General features: G+C 39.2%; 1 protein-coding gene across 1 annotated transcript; it reads right to left on the reverse strand.

Annotated features, from left to right (window-relative positions):
• Positions 1 to 9,795: 9,795 nt before the first annotated feature.
• LOC105520131 (basic salivary proline-rich protein 1-like) lies at positions 9,796 to 13,072 on the reverse strand. The gene is made up of 4 exons (XM_011953743.1): positions 12,977 to 13,072; positions 12,014 to 12,049; positions 11,036 to 11,499; positions 9,796 to 9,902 (listed from the first exon to the last, which is right to left on the reverse strand). Exons 1-3 carry the CDS (start codon positions 13,038 to 13,040, stop codon positions 11,054 to 11,056), a joined length of 546 nt encoding a protein of 181 aa, XP_011809133.1. The 5' UTR covers positions 13,041 to 13,072; the 3' UTR covers positions 9,796 to 9,902; positions 11,036 to 11,053.
• Between the last annotated feature and the right edge of the window lie 7,405 nt (positions 13,073 to 20,477).

The raw sequence follows: 20,477 nt of genomic DNA on the forward strand, positions 1-20,477 counted from the left end.
CTGATGTAAATGACGAGTTGATGGGTGCTGACGAGTTGATGGGTGCAGCACACCAACATGGCACAAGTATACATATGTAACAAACCTGCACATTGTGCACATGTACCCTAGAACTTAAAGTATAATAATAATAATAATAATAATGAAGTGTAACATGATGGCAATTATGACTTGCTTTATCCACTGTTGGGAATAATGTTGGGAATAAGTATCTTCATTTTCCGTATAACCATAGTTACATAAGGACATTTGATTTATGACTGCCATATCATTAGTTGATCTGTGTCTGATTTGCTTTAATCATTAGTGCTTTTCATGACCACATATTCCCAGAGATGCTTTTGTTTTTGTGTTTCCAGACCCACAAAACTAGCTCTCTTTTCCTCAGTTTTGAACTTTCACTTACATGTTCTTATTTTGCCATTTCCTCAAAATTTTAGTTTTGAGCAATCTAAGAGAGATTGCACAGGAAAAATATTGTAGAATAGTTGTAAGAAGCACTGTTTCTTGAAAGTGATATTTTTAAATCCATTGACTTGTTTTTACAAGTCGGCCGTCAACATATTGTGGGATGCTTCCCAAGCTTCAGTATATATGAGGTTCAAATTCAGCAAATCTGGGATGGAACCCAGGAATTTGGATTTGTAACAAGCATCCAGATGGCAGCAGGCTGGCTGTTGTACCACACAGGAGTAAGCATGTAATTGATTGTTGTATCTTTTATTTCACACGGTGTGACACTGTGCTGGGTATTTAGTATGAAATGAATCAATAGTCAAAGGTGGTACTAGAAAGGGGGCCATATGAGGTACTCATTCATTCATCTGGTGATTCAATAGTTTAGCCTGGAAAAAGACACATTGTTATACTACATGCGTCCGAATAGCACAGCATCTAATGAGGGGTTTGGAAAAGTGAAAGCATCATTTTGAGACAATATGTAGATGTCAGTAAAGTGAAAATTGATAGGAGTTAAAGAAGTGACGAACTTCTACTACTGAAACATCCTCATTGTGCAACACTGAAAGAACTACCCAGTTTCTTCTAAGTCTCTGTTTCTTGATTCATATAAAGGAGATGCTAATAATAAAAATACAAAAATAAAAAACAAACAAAGTAAAAGAAGTTCAAAGAAGCCAAACTAAAACTGTAATATAGTTCTCTCAGAACTCTCAAACAATTTTCCTTATTCCGTGAGGTAAATGACCAGGAGCATTGCTGTGGTGAAGGACTCTGATGAAGCTCTCCCAAGAATTTTTCTACTAATGCTTCACCTACCTTTCTCAAGACATGCTTATTATAAGCAGTTACTGTCATTCTTTGACCCTTCAAAATGTCAGCAGGCAAAACATCGAGAGACTTAAAAATAAACTTTGGCCCTGACTTTTGCCCTTTGGCCATCCAATCTTGCTTTAACTGGACCACTTACACCTCTCTGTAGCCATTGCTTTGATTGTGTTTTGGTTTCAGATTGTACAGATAAAGCCATGTTTCAATTCCTGTTACAATTTTTGGACAAAGCTTCAGGAACCTGATACCATTTGTTGAATTTTGAGGAAACTTCAGTTCTTATTTGTAGCTGATCTTGGTGCAAGAGTTTGGACATCCATTGGGTGGAAATGTTTCCTCATCTTTCATTATCCAGTTAGAATCATGTAAGCTGAACCAATGGAGAATGTGCAGTGTTGGCTATTGTTTGTACTGTTAATCACCAATCCTCTTCTATTATGGCATCAACAAGATGAATTTTTTCCTTGCAAGTTAATATGAGTGGTCAGCTGCTATAGGCTTTATGTTTGAAATCATCTCATCCTTGCTTAAAATGAGTTATCTATCTGTGAGCTTCTGATTTTCTTCACTGCTATCCTCTTACACTTTTTGTAAAGCATCAATTATTACACCATTCTTCTACCCAGGCTTCACCACAAATTGGGTGTTTGTAGTCACTATAGTTTGATCCGAGTACATGATGCTCTTATAGAGGCTTTTTCAAAATACTCTCTTAGACTTCTTGATTCTTCCAGGTAAATCCTGTTCACACATGTCATAACAATACAGTCTGAGTTCATTTTGGTTCAGAAAATGTTGGAATCCGTGTATAGCTGTTTAAATATAATAGCCATTTTTCATCATCTTTTTAAGACCCAATGTATTACAGAAAGATTTCCTAATACAATAAAGTTTGCTATGGATACTTTTGTGATTTCCAGGTGACTAGGCAGATTCTCGGTTTTTCTCTTTTTTCCCTGGAATAAGTAGGGATGATTTTGGACGGAAGGATGTAGTGACTCTTGCCAAATATTCTCTGTATATGTGGAAAATGAAAGAGTTGTAACTGTGCTTCATGTGCATTAATGAAGCAGAGAGTTGTTGCTGGGGCATACTATGTATTTTTGTCATTGGGATAATCTGTATCTGGCTTCACCAGACACTATTTTGCAATGGATACAAGATGTGGAGTCCAACCTACATAGCTTATGGTAGTCCTTTAAGTAGGAAAGGAAGGTCACAGAGAAGGAACAGAGGGAAATGCAGGGCAGATGTGCCTCACTCTCCCTGTCTGGTGAATACAGGAAGACAGCAGGAGATGCTTTTAAATACCCATCAGCTCAGTCCTTTTCCTGACCTTTTCCAGGGCTTGCAGTGGATGAAAGAGATGAATGTATCAGAAGAGAGTAAATACCAGCTATAAACTCATGAGAACCAATGAGAATGGAGTTTGTCAAATATTTGAAAGGCAGAGATAGGGTGCTTAAAGCTAGAACCATAATCTGGCAACAGCTCAGGCACCTGTAGATGAGTCAAAGCCCTCAGTAATTCACTTGCCTTCTAAAATGCCTGCAAACTTAATATGTCTTAAGGAGCGCTCTTGATTTCAACATCTTAAAACCTCTGTCCCCCAAAATATTTTGTTGTGCTTACCTAAGCAATTACCACAGAGTAGTGCCTTAAATAACAGAAATTCACTTTTTCAGTTTCATTGTGATCATGGTGTCAACAGGTTCAGTGTTTCTGAGGCCTGTTTCCTCAGCCTCTAGACATCTGCCTTCTTACTGTGTCCTCAGAAAGGGGTTGCCTTGGTGCATGTGGATATTTGGTGTCTCTCTGTGCATGCAAATGTTCTCTTCTTATAAGGACATCTATCAGATGGGACTGTGTGCCCCCGTAACAATCTCATTTTAAGTGAATCCACACATTTCAGTTCTGGCCTCCAAATATGTTCATTTCGTGAGAAACTGGGAGTGAAGGCTTTCAACATAGGAATAAGGGAAAACAGAATTCAGCCCATAACACTACCCAATGTCTTCTCAGTCCACAACTGCAATTTCATTTTGTTGTTCAGATATATTGGAATCATGTCTGCCTTTCTCTCACCGAAGCCTGTGCCATGAGCAAATCCAGTGGGCTCACCTCTAAATACATGGCAATATAGACATTTGCATATTCTCTACTACAGGGCTGTGGCTCATGCCATGATTCTCTCTCTAGGAGGATGTTAATAGACTTCAGCAAGTCTTGGTAACATTCTTGTTACATCGCATACCAGCTCTCCCGACAATAGCCAGAGTGACCTTTTACAGATGAAAATTACACCATATCACATTTGTGCATCACATCCACTACAGTTTTTTATTACACTGGTAATCAGATTTGAATTTCATATGTCAGCCCCTTCATACTCACATGACTTTCTCTTTATTGAAAAATGGGAAATTCTTTGAATTGGACAGAAAGCAGAATCTTCCTCAACTTCATCTTGAATTAGCTTGACTGTAACACAAGAGGGTTGTGTCCCAGGAGAGATGAAAATTAACAGAGTGGACAGACTTGTGATGTGATCGAGTAAATTCATTAAGTCCCTGTGGTCTGGGAGGGATTCATATGAATTCGTGCAATCCTGGTTACATAATTATGATGCTGGTTCATATATTTTGATATTATGTTTTCTCTTAGAAACCATATTTCCCAATTTTAGGGTATTCATAGTCCATGAACATATTGTAGCCATGGCTGATTATAGTAAAAATATTTCTTAAGCATTTACTATATGCCATTTAATCTTCAGAACCAGCTTATTAAGTAAGAATACTGTTTACTGTCATCTCAGGTTTATAGGTGAGCTGAGTGAGGCACATGCCAAAGTTGTTAAAAAAGTAATAAGTGGTATAGATGGCTGTCAGTTATCAGAGCCTATGTTCCTGCTTACTGTACTCCACCTCTTTCTTGCTATTTATTTTTATATTTATTTACTTCCAAGAAAGTCAGAAGAAACCAGGTACACAAAAGAAACTCAGGTACAAGTGACAGGAAATGGGTAAGATAAAACTTGCCCTGAAACCTTAAAGATGAGGTAATAAACACTCTTTTCCTGAATAAATATGTTTCTTCCTAAATCCTGTACACATGTACAAAGGATTGTCCAGTCATGTCTTTCTTTTCAACTTTACACAAAATATACTCCTTAGAATGTGAACATCTTTGGGACACTCACGTTTTCCTCCCACAGACAGGATACGTAACCTTACTCTTCTCAACTATTTGTTGCAGTAGTGTGTGTGAAGATAGTCATCCAGGATTTGATAAAGTACCGCTTACTCTAATTCAGTTGGTTCTCTTTACAGAGAAGCATCCCATTCATCCTCTGGTGCCACAGAGTAGAAACAGTGAATTTATTGTTTTTTCAAATTCTTCCCCTGCCCCAGCAGGCCTGGAGAGCAGTTAGCTCAGCCTGTGCCTGCTCCTATAATTTCTATGTTTTATTTGTGGCTGAACTTTTAAAATACTAACTAATGAGGATAAAAGGAATAAACAATGTCTTTGATTTTGGTATTTGTGTGGGGCCCACTCTCAACTGCAGGGCCCAGCATGGGAGACCTTCTTGAAATACACAGTGCCCAACACAATAAATGAAAAAGGCCTACGTCAACTTATATCTAATTAAATCTTATGGATAAGAAAGATCTTAAAGATGCCACTTTGGAAAAGCAATCATAGAAATGTTCAACATCACTAATCATCAGAGTAATCTGAATGAAAACCACAATGAGATATCATCTTACCTCAGTCAGAAAGACTGTGAATAAAAGGGTGAAAAATAACAGCTGTTGGCAAGGATATGGAGAAGGAACTCTTACACACCCTTGGTGGGAAAGTAAATTTTTAATTGATTTTTGTTGTTGTTGTTGAGTAGTTTGAGTTCCTTGTATACTCTGCATATTAGTTCCCTGTAGGATGCATAATTTACAAATATTTTCCCTCTGCAGGTTGTCTGTTGACACTGTTGATTTATTTTGTTTGTAGAATATTTTAGATAAATTGTCATTTGTCCAGTTTGAAAGATATAGAAAATCAGAAACTAAATGGATAAACAGAGGTCAGAAGACAGTCCAACCCTGTTGTTTTGCTGTTGTTTCATTTTGTTTTGGTTTTTAGATGTATGTTTACTAATTAGAACTCAGATGGGGTTGTGTGTTAGTCCATTCCTACTGCTCTAACAAGACTGTAGATTGGATCATGATTAAAGAATAGAAATATCTTTCCCAATGTTCTGTAGGCCAGGAAGTCCAAAATTAAGGCATCAACAGATTCAGTGTTTGGTGAGGGCTTCTCTTTGCTTCCAAGATGGTTCCTTGCTGCCGTGGTGGAAGAGGGGTTTTAAAACTCCATGTAAAAATAACAATCAAACTAGAATCCTATATCTACTCAGGTAATCATTTAAGTGTGAAGGTCACACCTGAAAACCACAGGCAACAAATACCAAATTGGACAAGTAGCACTTAATTTATCTAAAATATTCTACAAACAAAATAAATCAACATTGTCAACAGACAACCTGCAGAAGGAAAATATTTGTAAACTATGCATCCTACAGAGAACTAATATGCAGAGTATACAAGGAACTCAAACTACTCAACAACCACAAAAATCAATTAAAAATAGACAGAGGTATGAATAGATATGTTTCAAAAGAAGCCATACAAATGGACAACAGTAAATGAAAACATGTGCAACATCACTAAAGTCAGAGTAATGTGAATGAAAACCACAATGAGATACCATCTTACCTCAGTCAGAATGACTGAATAAAGGGGTGAAAAATAACAGCTGTTTGCAAGGATATGGAGAAATAACTCTTACATACCCTTGCTAGGAATGTAAATTAGTACAGCTTCTATGGAAAACAGTATGATTTCTCAAAGAACTAAAGCTAGAACTACATTTCCATTGAGCAATCCTACTACTGGGTATCTCCTCAAAGGAAAAGTAGTCAGTGTATCAAATATATACCTTTATCTGTATATTTACTGTAGCAACATTCACAGTAACAAAGATAATGAATCTACGATGTATCCATCAATGAATGATTGGATTAAAATGCAATTATATATATACAATACCATACTACTCAGTCAGAAAGAGAGAATGAAATCACACATATTGTGACAATATGCATGGAAATGGAAGTCATTTTCTTAAGCAAAACAGGCTACATATAGAAAATCAAATATAATATGTTCTCACTGGTAAGTGGTTGCTAAGAATGTGTTTGCATGGATATAGAGAGTGAAATGATAGATAATGAATACTTGGGAGTATGGGAGGCAGAGGGATTGTATAGTGAGCTATTCATAAATACAGTGTTTGTTATTTGAGCTATGAGTACCCTAATGCCTTCACTTAAGCACTACATCATCAGTGTAACAAAATCAAACTTGCATTTGTGCAAAAATATTTATTTTCATTAACAGAAAATCTAAGCATACTGCTTCCCTACCCCACCATAAAAAGAAAACAATGACCAGTGTGGCCATAGCAGAATGAATTAGGTGTAGAGCATCCCCCAATTCCACAGAGAGTTAGAGGGCAATACATAGCCCTTTAGCATAGGTAAAAATTAACAGCCTGGTGCAGTGGCTCACATCTGTAATCCCAGCACTTTGGGAGTATGAGGCAGGTGGTTCACAAGGTCAGGAGTTCAAGACAAGGTTGGCCAACTTAGTGAAACCCCGACTCTACTAAAAATACAAAAAATTAGCTGGGTGTGGTGGCACACACTTGTACTCCTAGCTATTCGGGAGGTTGAGGCAGTAGAATCTCTTGAACCTAGGAGGCAGAGGTTGCAGTGAGCTGAGAGCTTGCCCCTGCAATCCAGCCTGGGAAACAGAGCAAGTCTCAGTCTCAAACAAACAAACAAACAAAAAATCCGATTCTTACAGAGTAAAAGTGGTAGCAATCAACTGGAAAACACAGAAAAGTAATATAATTTTTAAACAGCCAAGGTGGTAATTGACTGTTTGGAAATAAATAGAACTATTTGGTGTAAACTGCAGATGAGGCTTGCTTAGATGGGTTGATAGAGATGAAAGTGATGAAACAGACTGCAGTAGGAAATTATTTTGAAGCTTGAACTTCACAATGATAACATAGCTTATTTGACTAGATGTAATGTGATGAAAGGAAAAAAGTCAAGAAAAAAATCCCAGTTTGCTTAATTAATTAGATGAATTCTTTATCAAAACAAAAAAGAGTTGGAAGAGGAAGAACTTTGTACCTGTAGGAGGGAAGAGGCAGAGGTAGGAGAAACCCTGGGAGAGAGGGGGAGGTTCCTGGAAAGATTGACAGAGTGTTCCCAAAAGAAGGGTAGGATCAATGGTGTTAAACTTCTGAGGAGAAGCAAGACATGCAGGACTGAGAATTGATTCCTGAAATGTGTGGAATGTAGGCTGTAGATGACCTTCACAAACTGGAACTAGAAAGAACAGAAGCTTCTATAAGATTGCATAAGAAAACATTGGAAGTGGGGAGATGGGGAAATAATCACATACATAAGTTTCAAGAACTTTTGCAATAAAATGGGAGACAAATAATATGGTAGGAAAGAAGCACTAAGAGTCTTAGGAAGACTTCTATAGAAATGGGTGACGTTTCAGCAGACTTTGGCTGATTGAAATAACAGATGTAAGAATCAGGAAGCAAGAGGGTCACATGCAGAAGCAAAATCCTTGATGGGGCAATGTGGCTCAGAATCAAGAGGATATTAAGAGGTGGGGGTAGGAAGACTTTCCCTATGATAATAGGAGAGAAGCCAGAGACCTGGGCTTCAACTGAAGATGGGTTGCTCAACTTAGTGGTGGTTATGGTGAGATCATTCTGTTCTGATTTTTCTGACTTCTTAGTGAATTATCTGAGGCTGTCAGTGGGCAAAGAGGCAGTTTCTAACATTGAACCTTCCTTGCTTGAGAAGCAGACATGCCAGTCCCAGCAAGGTTTTTGGTATGGATGTTATCTCATTAGCATCCATACTCTAAGGGAGTTGTTATGATTATTCTCTTTTTAGATGAGGAAATTGAAGCCCTGAGAGTCTAAGTAGCCTTTTTTTTTTCTTCTTTTTTTTTTAATTTACTTATTTATTATACTTTAAGTTCTAGGGTACATGTGCTTAACGTGCAGGTTTGTTACATATGTATACTTGTGCCATGTTGGTGTGCTGCACCCATCAACTCGTCAGTACCCATCAATTCGTCATTTACATCAGGTCTGTTTTATCAGAGACTAGGATTGCAACCCCTGCTTTTTTTAGTGCTATAAATTTCCCGCTACACACTGCTTTAAATGTGTCCCAGAGATTCTGGTATGTTGTATCTTTGTTCTCATTGGTTTCAAAGAACATCTTTATTTCTGCCCTCATTTCGTTTTGCACCCAGTAGTCATTCAGGAGCAGGTTGTTCAGTTTTCATGTAGTTGAGTGGTTTTGATTGAGTGTTTTAGTTCTGAGTTCTAGTTTGATTGCACTGTGGTCTGAGAGACAGTTTGTTACAATTTCTGTTCTTTTACATTTGCTGAGGAGTGCTTTACTTCCAATTATGTGGTCAATTTTGGAATAAGTGCAATGTGGTGCTGAGAAGAATGTATATCTAAGTAGCCTTTTAAGAGTCAAGAGATAGTAAGAAAAAGAGTTAGGTCTTAATTAAAATCTGAGAGTGTCCAAATTCTTTGCTCCTTGTAATCATGTTGACTCTTTAATGAAATCCATTCAGGTTTCACTAAAGAATGGTGAGGAACATAGGAAGGGAGAGAAGTGATCATGGTTAAAATAGGGTAAATGTGATAGAGAGGGTTGTGGGGATAAGAAGCATAGAACCATATTCATTCCCTTGAAACCGAACTCAATTTCTTAGAAATTGTAAGAATTTCTTTCAACTTCTGTGACTTTTTTGCACTTGTTGTGTTTTTTGTCCTTAAGATTACCGCAATAACAGTAAACAATCAGAAAATAATTTTAAAATTTCAATTTGTGCTATAGAGGTCAGGGAAGGGCCAGGCATGGTGGCATACACCTATAATCCCAGCAGTTTCGGAGGCTGAGGCAAGTGGATCACCTGAAGTCCGGAGATGGAGACCAGCCTGGTCAACATAGTGAAACTCCATTTCTACTAAAAAGACAAAAATTAGCCATGCATGATGGTGGGCACCTATAACCTCAGATACTTGGAAAGCTGAGGCAGGATAATAGCTTGAACCTAGGAGATGCAGTGGCAGTGGGCCGAGATCGTGCCACCGCACTCCAGCCTGGGTGAAAGAAAATTCCACCTCATGGGGGAAAAAAATAGAAGTCAGGGAAGTAGAGAAACAGTAAAACCTTTTTTCACGGCAGCTGGCTAAATTAGGATTAAGCAGGAGGGAAGCTTCCTGGAGCACCAAGGAGAAGGGTTCCTACATGTTCTTAGAATGTCCTCTTGGTCCTCAGATCCCACATTCACAAACATTGAGAAACAGACACCACAATCAGAAATTGCAAGCTGATTCTTTTATTGGTATATTGAAGTTAGAGCTATGACCACCTTCTTCCAACGTCACGGCATTTGAATCATTTGAATCACTGTCGTCTTCTTATTCATTTCCTGAAACAAATAGACAAGGAAGTTCATAGACCAGACTTGACATGGCAGGAAATGTCTAATTCCTCCCTGGAGTTACTGCAGGAGAGTACATGAGAGTCCATCCCCTCTCTCCCCATCTCTTCTACCTCCTGTGTTTCCTTCCTAAGTTTTTATGTGTTCACTATTTTGATGCCCTTCCTTTGCACAAAATGTGCTCCAAATTGTTCCTGACGTGATGAAAAGATAAGATCATTCTTGGCTTGTTATTACTTGCTGCTGAATTTGTTCAGTGATATATTTACACAGTGGTAATTGGAATATATTCTATAATAGTGAGAAGCTGAAACCACCCTCAGTGTCCAGTGACAAGGATTGGTTAAAGAAATCACAGTGCAGACACATAATGGAGTAGCATAAAGTTGTCAAAGCAAACAGATAACCACTGAAGAGATTTACTCATGTGGAAATGTCCAAAGAAATGTATTATTTAAATGACTAACATATGTACCTGCATATAAATTATGATCTTAGTTCTGGGGGAAAAGTATTCTAATTGTCTACATACACATAAATATTTCAAAGAGAAGATGCCCTAAATTAACAGTGGTAGTTTTCTGAAGGAGGGAAGGCAGGTAGGATGAGTTATGCCTTTAAATTTAGCTTCATATTTTTCCATTCCATTAGATATTTGTTGCAAGCTTAATCACGTACTTACTGAAAAGTAAGAATTTAAAACATGAGAGACCATTTAGCTGCTGAAAGTTCAGGGACCACTTGGCAGGAATACTGGACTAGAGAGGCTGGAGTGAGGCAGGAGTGAGCAAACAGTGCTCAGGTGAAAACTTTAAATGGGAGGTCTGTGAGTTTGTGGACAGAAAACACAGTGCAGAGCGAACATTGTACTACTTCCTCATTGCCAATACAATTTAAGACAGATTATTTGGAATGTTGTTTCTCAACATCAGAATTCCTTCAAGAGCTTGTTACAAATATAGGGCCTTGTTACCCATTTCCAGAATATCTGAACACAAATCTGTAGAAATGGGTTCTACGACAAAACAATGTCAATGGGCTTTTAGTTGATTCTTTGGCACAGTAAAGCTGGAGACCTGTAGCAATTAGAGCACTTGGTGAAGAATCAACTGGAATCATACCTGTCATTGAATCCCAGATTACTGGGGAGACTGTCCCTGGGGAGGTCCAGCGGGTCTGCCCCCTTGAGGAGAGGATGGTGGTCCCTGGGGGTTTCCACCAGGAGGTGGCCGAGCCTGCTGGGTATTGCCTCCTTGTTGGGGTGGTCCTTGTTGCCTTCCTGGAGGTGAGGGACCTTGAGGTCTGTTGCCTCCTTGTTGGGGTGGTCCTTGTTGCCTTCCTGGAGGTGAGGGACCTTGAGGTCTGTTGCCTCCTTGTTGGGGTGGTCCTTGTTGCCTTCCTGGAGGTGGGGGACCTTGAGGTCTGTTGCCTCCTTGTTGGTGTGGTCCTTGTGCATTTCCTGGAGGTGACTGGGGACCTTGGGGCCTGTTGCCTCCTTGTTGGGGTGGTCCTTGTGCATTTCCTGGAGGAGACTGGGGACCTTGGGGCCTGTTGCCTCCTTGCTGGGGTTGTCCTTGTTGATTTTCTTTAGGAGAAAGAGAGAAGGGAAAATAGATAGATAAAAGCCCACACAAGATTCACTGGATAGTTGCAATAAATTTTGATCAGCTAGGGTAACAAGCTGAGGGGGGAAACGCACAACAATGGGACCAAGACACTAATTTCTTTGCATTTTCAGTGAACACATAGATCTCTGGAATGGAACGCTGGGGAAGAACAAAGTTGGGGGACTCTCTATATAAAGAGGAGTCAGAATGAGGATGCTGCCCAGTTGTCTGTCACCTCCAGCAGGCACTTCTGGCCAGGGGGATGAGTCAGCCCACTCCTGTTGTCATCTAAGCCAAGCATCTCTGCCATTCAATTTGGTGGCCTGCTCATGGTCTCCAGAATCACGCTTGCATGAAGATTGCCTATTATTGGAGGCACTAACACTAATCAATTCCTGAAATGGAAGTGTTGATAAGAAGACACTGGAGAACTAATCCATTCATCAGCAGAAAAAGACAGTCAAAACAGATTGAGAATGAATTGGGATTTACCTGATATTAGGGAGGGAAATTCTTCCTGGCTGACATCTAGAAGAGAAGCACAGATGATGGGAAAAGTTACATCTCGGATCTTTCAAGACTCACAAGTGTACTACAGGGAAAAGGGTCTTCTCACTACCCCATGATCCCCTAGGTTAACTCATCAGCCACGGTCTGTGAAGCTGCTGAAAAGGGAGGAAGGTGTAAGGGGAGGCACAGTTGTTATGACACAGAGCAACAAGCATGAACTCATCACAGAAGAGCCCCTTTTTTCCCTCCCTAGCATCCTCAAGACTTAATGCTGATTTAGTTTACACATGCCAGGGACTTCAATGTGATAGTTTGGTATTCTTATGCCCTCCACCTCCTAGAAATACATTGCTTCTGTACGTATGCTTTCTCAATTGGTGTAAACAGAAATAATCATTGCAATACAATCTTACCCATACCACTCCCAGCACATTGAAATACTGCATGTAGGGGAGAGATAAACGACAATGATTGGCTCTGATATTCTGTATCTCTAGTTAGACAGAGACAAGTGTTCCATCCAGTTCTCTCTCTGCATATCTCTGATGTGTGTTTATTTCCATCATCCATGCTGATCCACCACACAGCAAGGCCACCATCATCCCTGTGTACTTACTGAGATCAGTATAGGATGCTCACAGCTGGACTTCCCTGAATCTGCCTTGCATTCTCCACTGCATCCTTCACAGCACAGTCATATCTCTCTATAAATGCAAATCTTACCTTCTCATTCCCCTGGTACAAATTCTTTATTGGATTTCATTGTACGTTAAATAAATTAGAAACCCTTAGTGTGGAATGAGGGTCCAATTGGTCTCCTGATCCCAGGCATGAAAACTCTGCAGCCCAATCTGGGTTTTCATTCTCTTCTCTTCCCCCTAATTACCATTATCACCTCCTAAGCCCCAATCAGGGTCACCGCATCTTCTCCCCCTTCTGTTTTACCTTCATTTGAATTCTGAGCTGAGCTCAGGGCCAGCAGGGCCACTGACAGCAGAATCAACAGCATCTTGCAGGAGGCTCTGGAGTTACTCCCAACTCTGTGCTGGACGAAACGGGGCAGCTCCCTTTATAAAGAGGATCAGAACAATGACAGCTTTGAGCTCCACACTGGTGAGGCCTCACCACCTTAGATACTGGGTTCTGCTTTGTTCACTGCAGGTCATGCGTATCCCTTATTTCTCTTTGATACTCTAGCCCAGAGGGATGGGTTGGGTCGGATATGTTGCTAGTGTCTTATTTCTAAAAGGTACAATTAGGACTTGAACTATGATTTTGAAGGAACTGTGTCCAAGCCACCAGTACTGTGTCATAATTGAACTTTAGATACCATGAGAGTTTTAATCTTTTACATAAGACTATTATCCGATTTCCACTGTGCTATTTATTTCTGTTTATGTGTGTGTGAGCAGCGATGCTACAGCCAGCAGTGAAGATGGTCAGTATCTCTGCATCTTTTATGGCCTATGTCCCTCTCTTGTGAGGTGATTGAGGAAAGACAAAAATTATCTAAATTTTTGATGCGATAGAGATGGCTTCTGCTATCTGTGAGATGTGTGAGGACAGCACACTCCTGGGCACACAAAGATGACAGAATGCTGCCCCGCAGCCTGCACAGGCTACAGCTATTGTTCAAACTTCTGTGGATCTCACTCAGCTTAGGCAAGGCTTGGTGCTGTACAACACAGGAAGGCCAAAATTGTGTATTTTAAAGTATTTTTAGGTGCTATTAATGCAAAATGGACACAGAAATCACCAGGAGATTTCTAGACCTGAGAAAACTGAATACAGAGTTCTATGAGGGAGCCATGTGATATCGTGTTGCTAAAACTTCCTTCATGCTCTTCCCTTTCTCTAGAATATTCTATAAAATTCACCCACTCCTGTGCCATTAGCTAAGACCATTGGAAAAGCACAGTACTAGGGTGGGAGTGACCTGATTTTCCTGGTGCCATCTCTCACAGCTTCCCTTGGCTAGGAAAGGGAATTCTATTTACAATAGCAAAGACTTGGAACCAACCCAAATGCTAGATCAATGATAGACTGGATTAAGAAAATGTGGCACATATACACTGTGGAATACTATGCAGCCATAAAAAAGAATGAGTTCCTGTCATCTGTAGGGACATGGATGAAGCTGGAAACCATCATTCTCAGCAAACTATCACAAGGACAAGAAAACCAAACACTGTATATTCTCACCATAGGTGGGAATTGAACAATGAGAGCACTTGGACACAGGAATGGGAACGTGACACACCGGGGACTGTCATGGGATGTGGGGAGGAATAGCATTAGGAGATATACCTAATGTAAATGATGAGTTAATGGGTGCAGCACACCAACACGGCACATGTATACATATGTAACAACCCTCACGTTGTGCACATGTACCCTAGAACTTAAAGTATAATAATAAAAAAAAATTACAGGTTTGCCAACCTGCAGGACTCTTCACGTCCCCCTGTCACTCACCACCATCAAATGCACTGGCTGATGACAACTTGACAATTCATAAACACAGGGGAGGGGAAGAATCGTAAAAGAATACATGTTCCACGAGTTAAATGGCACCAAAAGGAGGCAATCATACAAATTCAGAATGTGAGATATTCTTAAAGGCAACTGGCCTAGCTGCTTCAAAGTATCAGTGTTATAAAAATGCATGAAGAAATGAATGAATGAATGAATGAGGGAACTCTTCTAGATCAAAACAACCTAAAGAGACTCAACGGAATACAATGTGCAACCCTTGATTAACGTCTAGTTTGGAAACAAGAAAGCCAGAAAGAAGTATTTGGAAGAATTGGGGGATGTGAATGTGGATTAACTATTAGATGATACTGTGGAATCACTGAATTTGAGTTTCTGATGCAGGAGGTGATAATGGTATTGTTGATGTATAAGAGAGTGTCCTTGTTCTTCAGAGCTGCAGGCTGAAGCATTTAGTGGCAGAGTGTCAATATATCTGCAACTTACATTCAAATAGTTTGTATATATATTATTTATATATTTTATATATAGATATTATATATATATGTGACACCATGGTGAATTATATACATATATACACCTAGAAAGAAACAAGCAACTCAGGTCAATGATGAACAATCATTAAATCTAGGTGAAGAGTTTATGGATATGATGCAGTTTTTTCAACATATCTGTGTGTGGAAAATTTTTCACAATAAAAAATTAAGGAAAAAAATAAATTCTCCAAGTGCCTGTCACGTCCCCCACTGTGTTAGAGGATTTTATACATTGTCACAGCCCAGAGAAGGCACACAGAAGAGGACCTTTTAAGTCTTCTTAGTTTAGGCAGGTATGTCATCATTTCTTTTGCAATAGATATGCCTACTAATTTTATTTGGACTAACAGGAGTAAAAGGTTTGGCCTCACAACACAATTAATGACAATGGAATGCTGTGTACTTTGAGTGAAGTAACAGCAGGGAGTCTGGAACTACGATATTGCTACTGTTCATCTACAAAGTATATAATATCCCTAGGTGATGGAGGGAAGACTATAAAACATCCCTGTGTTTACTTGTGCAAAGCATGCAGCCGTATATTTCCTTTTTGTGTCTAGTCACAATGATATGTCAGTCTTGGATCCCAAGTCCCTGGAAGGAAGGGACAATATCTATCCAAATCACTGCTCATCCACCAGCATGACACCACGGTGAAATAAATATTTAACATGGCAATAAAAATTTGATGGTGAAAAAAAAATTCACCCACTGCTTCATTTCTCTTAGGAATTATATCAAATTCCTACCACTGATAATTAAGTGGCCACAATTCTACATTCAAATAAAATAATCAGATACCACCATCGAAGCCTCAATTGCATTGTATAGGTTTTCTTGGTTTAGTCAGTATTTGTGGTACCTGTTTCCTCAGACTGTTCTTCCACAAAGAGTATTTTTGTCTGCAATATTCTGATAGGCATTCCTCCCCACGTTCTTTCTACTATGTCTTTATTCATATTTTATTTCCTGAGTCAAGTTTATTATGTGTATTTTTTATTATATATCTGGCTTTTTCCCCCATGAATTTGGTGAGATTTCCTTTATTTAATCTTCTAAGTAATAGGATATAGTACTCCTCACCACCTTTTTTCATTCCTGTCCGTGTAATTTAACAATAAATGTTGTGTTTCCAAAAAGCCCTATCAGAGTCCTGCATTGTTAGCACTTCTTTCAGCTGCTGATTCTTCTGTTATATCTGGTAAATTCCTGTTCATCAGTTCATGAAATATACAGGTTAGTCACTATCAACAGCTGCCACTTTCCATTTAGACTTTCTGTATGTCTTGTGTAATAGTTCATATTTTGTGCATGTCTGGTGTTAATTTGAGGACAGCTTGGTTGGAGGTATGATGGGGGTAGAGAGGGTGTGCAGCAGGAAATCCTAAAGACAGGCCTCTTGACCATTGTGGTTGAGTGGAACCTGGGCTGGGCAGATGAGGGTCTGGTCTGGCCCTTCTGAAGAGTTGCAAGTAATAGTACAGGGAGACTTCCTAATACAAAAGGCTTTCCTACAGGTAACTTTGCCCTTGCAAGGGAACCAGGCAGATTGGTATTTTCCCTGGCATAATTGTAGACATAGACCTACTGGAAAGAGGAATACATTACTAGTTGGCAATTCTTTCTGGCTCTATGGACAGTGAATTGGTTCTAGCTGAGCTTCATGAGTTTTCTCTTAGGCAGAGAGTAGTTGCTTGGTCCCAGCAGATCCCACTGTATTACTGAGATTTGTGTCTCTGGTCTCACCAGACACTGTTTTCCATAGGAATTGGGGAAGAGCAATCCTGCCTAGGTGGCTTAAGTTAGACCATCAGGTAGCAAAGGAATGTCAGAGACAAGGAGCAGCAAAGAGGCCAGGCTGACATTGCCTGATATTATAACCAACTGAGATTGCTGCAGGCCTGATGCAAGACCGACTTGTCCTTGGCAGGAGAGTACAGGAAGAGAATAGAAATGTCCCTAAAGGTCACTCATCTCTGCTCTTTTCCCAGAACTTCTCCAATGTCAGCAATGAGTAAAGTGTATCGGGAAAGCATAAATATCAGCTATGCACTCACCAGACAAAAAAAAACAGAAGTGATGGTAGAGCTGAAAAAGACACTGTCTGTGTGCCCAGTCATTATTCTAAGAAAAAATTTTAATCACTCCCATTTATAATGTGGGGCCACAATTATACACTCAAATAACATAGTCTGGTAACCACATAAAAGCCTCAAGTGTACTGCATTGGTCTGTTCCTTAGTACCTGTGCAGTTTCCCAGATTGTTCTTCTGCACAGAAGATTTTTTCTTTTTTGCAATATTCTGAAACTACTTCTTCCCCACTCTCTTTCTAAAATGTATTTGTTAACATTTTGTGTTCTAAATCAATCTTCCAAGTTTTTATTTTTCATCTCGTTCCTGGCTTCTTGTAAAAAAATTTTGGGAACATTTTTAAATATAGTCTTCTAAGTAAGCATCTGTAATTCTTCTTACTCCATTCATGATCTGCCACACATTCCAAATTCCAACACGTGAGAAATGTAAACACGTGCATCTCACACTCAACAACTGTGGTAAGAAATGTTTGCTAGAATTTATTATTAATGTCCTTAAGCAGAAGAGAAGCCCCTGTTCTGAGAGGAAACCTATGTGCTCAATTAAAGAGAAGTGAGTCTCTCATTAAACACTTGAAGACAATCCCTCTTTTAAAGATATCTGCTTACGTGTTTCTCATACAACTTTATAACAATATGAAGATTTCTGTTGCTTTCTATCACATATGAAGAAGTTGTGATTATATTTCTCTGTGAACATTGAAATGAAAAATTAAGCATTGCAAAACATCCCCTGACATTGCTAAAACAGTGGTAAGCTGAGGCTAAAGACACTTGACTTTAGGCTAGTGAGCATTACCTCCTTCTACAGCCCCAACCACTGGCAAAGTAACACCAGCTCTGGGGCCAGGACATTGGAGGTGTCTCAGGCAGAAGCCTGATAGCTATCCATATGATACACAAATTTATCTTTTCATGTACAACTCTCTGACCAATCTCCATCCTGACTTTCTGGAATTTTCAATTTCTTGTGACAAATGAATCAAAATTTAGGTCCCTTAAAATGGTATCCAAATTAGCCAATGTTTCCCAAGACACCAAGGAGCAACCAGATATTTGATTTTGAGTATTCCAAAAGGAGAAGAAATAGGAAAGGGCAAGGAAAAATTTTTAAACAAAATATTAGGAAAAATTTGTCAAGGCTAGCAAGAGATTGGGACACCTAAATACAGGACCTCGAACATATCCAAATTGACACAACCCCAAAAGGACTTCTCCAAGGCACATAAGAGTCAAAATGTCAATACTCAAAAACAAAGAGAAAATTCTAAAAACAGTAAGATGAAAGCATCAAGAAATGTATTAGGGAAGCCTCATCAGATTAGGAGTGATATTCACTGATGAAACAGTACAGACCAGGAGAAAATGAAATTATATATCCAAAGTGTTCAAAGAAAAAAAAATCTGCCAGCCACAAAAACTATCTCTGGCAAAGGACACGTTCAAAATGAAATAACAATAAAGTTGTTATTTCAACTTTATGGAAATAAGAGCTGAGAGCGGGTCACCACTAGACCCACTCTACAAGAAACACTTAAAGTAATTCTATACCTTGAAGCAAACGGATGATATATACCATCATGAAAACGCAAGAAACCAAAATAAGTTCAAAGGAGCCAAACTAAAACTGTAATATGGTTCTATCAGAACTCCCAAACAATTTCCTTCTTCCATGAGATAAATGACCAGGAGCATTGCTGTGGTGAAGGACTCTGATGAAGCTCTCCCAAGCATTTTTCTACTAATGCTTTGGCTAGCTTTCTCAAGACATTCTTATAATAAGCAGTTATTGTCATTCTTTGGCCCTCCAGAAAGTCAACAAGCAAAACACCGAGAGATTTAAAAATGAACTTTGGCCCTGACTTTTGCCCTTTGCCCATCCAATCCTGCTTTAACTGGACCACTTACACCTCTCCATAGCCATTGCTTTGATTGTGTTTTGGTTTTGGATTGTACAGATAAAGTCATGTTTCAATTTCTGTTGCGATTCTTTGAATAAATGCTTCAGGAACTTGACACCTTTTTTTGAATTTTGAGGAAGCTTCAGTTCTTGTTTGTAGCTGATTTTGGTGCAAGAGTTTGGACCCCCATTGGGTGGAAATGCTTCCTCGTCTTTTGTTATCCAGTTAGAATCATGTAAGCTGAACCAATGGAGAAGTGTGCAGTGTTGGCTATTGTTTATACTGTTAATCACCAATCCTCTTCCATTATGGTATCAACAAGATGAATTTTTTCCTTACAAGTTAATATGAGTGGCCAGCTGCTGTAAACTTTATGTTCAAAAATCATCTCATCCCTGCTTAAAATGAGTTATCTATCTGTGAGCTTCTGATTTTCATGGCCATTAACCTCTGAAGCTTTTTTGAATAATCAATTATTTCACCATTCTCCTACCCAGACTTCTCCATAAATTGGATGTCTGTAGTTCCTATAGGTTGATCAGAGTACATGTTGCTTTTATAGAGGCTCTTTACAAAATACCATCTGAGACTTCTTGATGCTGCCAGGTAGATCCTGTTCACACATGTCATAACAATACAGTCTGAGTTCACTGTGGTTCAAAAAATGTTGGAATCCATGCATAGCTGTTTAAATATAATCGCCATTTTTCATCATCTTTTAAAGACCCAGTGTATTAGAGAAAGATTTCTTAATACAATAAAGTTTGCTATAGATACCGTTGTGATTTCCAGGTGACTAGGCAGATACTCGGTTTTTCTCTTTTTTCCCTGGAGTAAGTAGGGATGTTTTTGGAGGAAGGGATATAGTGACACTTGCCAAATATTCTCTATTTATGTGGAAAATGAAAGAGTTGTAACTGTGCTTCATGTGCCTTGATTGAAGCAGAGAGTTGTTGCTGGGGCATACTATGTATTCTTATTATTGGGATAATCTGTATCTGGTTTTCACCAGACACTATCTGGCCACAGAAATGACATGTGGAGTCCAGCCTACATAACTTATGGCAGCCCTTCAAGTAGAAAAGGAAGGTCAGAGAGAAGGAACAGAAGGGAATGCAGGGCAGACGTGCCTCACTCTCCTTGTCTGATGAATACAGGAAGATAGCAGGAGATGCTTTTAAATATCAATCAGTTCAGGACTTTTCCTGACCTTTTCCAGCGCTTGCAATGGGTGAAAGAGATGGATGTATCAGGAGAAAATAAATATCAGCTATAAACTCATGAGAAACAATCAGAAGAGAGTTTGAAAAATATTTGAAAAACAGAGATAGGGTCATTAAAGCTAGAACCATAATCTGGCAACAACTCAGGCACCTGTAGATGAGTCAAAGCCCTCAGTAATTCACTTGCTTTCTAAAATG

The sequence above is a fragment of the Colobus angolensis genome, unplaced genomic scaffold (assembly GCF_000951035.1).
Source record: "Colobus angolensis palliatus isolate OR3802 unplaced genomic scaffold, Cang.pa_1.0 Scaffold11, whole genome shotgun sequence".
Classification (NCBI taxonomy): domain Eukaryota; kingdom Metazoa; phylum Chordata; class Mammalia; order Primates; family Cercopithecidae; genus Colobus; species Colobus angolensis.

What these genes read in the sequence shown, in the direction of transcription:
- LOC105520131 (XM_011953743.1), bottom strand. Translation starts at nt 13,040, where the DNA reads ATGCTGTTGATTCTGCTGTCAGTGGCCCTGCTGGCCCTGAGCTCAGCT. An exon ending in AGCTCAGAATTCAAATGAAG is followed by an intron (nt 12,050 to 12,976) that starts GTAAAACAGAAG and finishes CTTCTCTTCTAG; the next exon opens with ATGTCAGCCAGGAAGAATTT. An exon ending in ATTTCCCTCCCTAATATCAG is followed by an intron (nt 11,500 to 12,013) that starts GTAAATCCCAAT and finishes TTTCTCCTAAAG; the next exon opens with AAAATCAACAAGGACAACCC.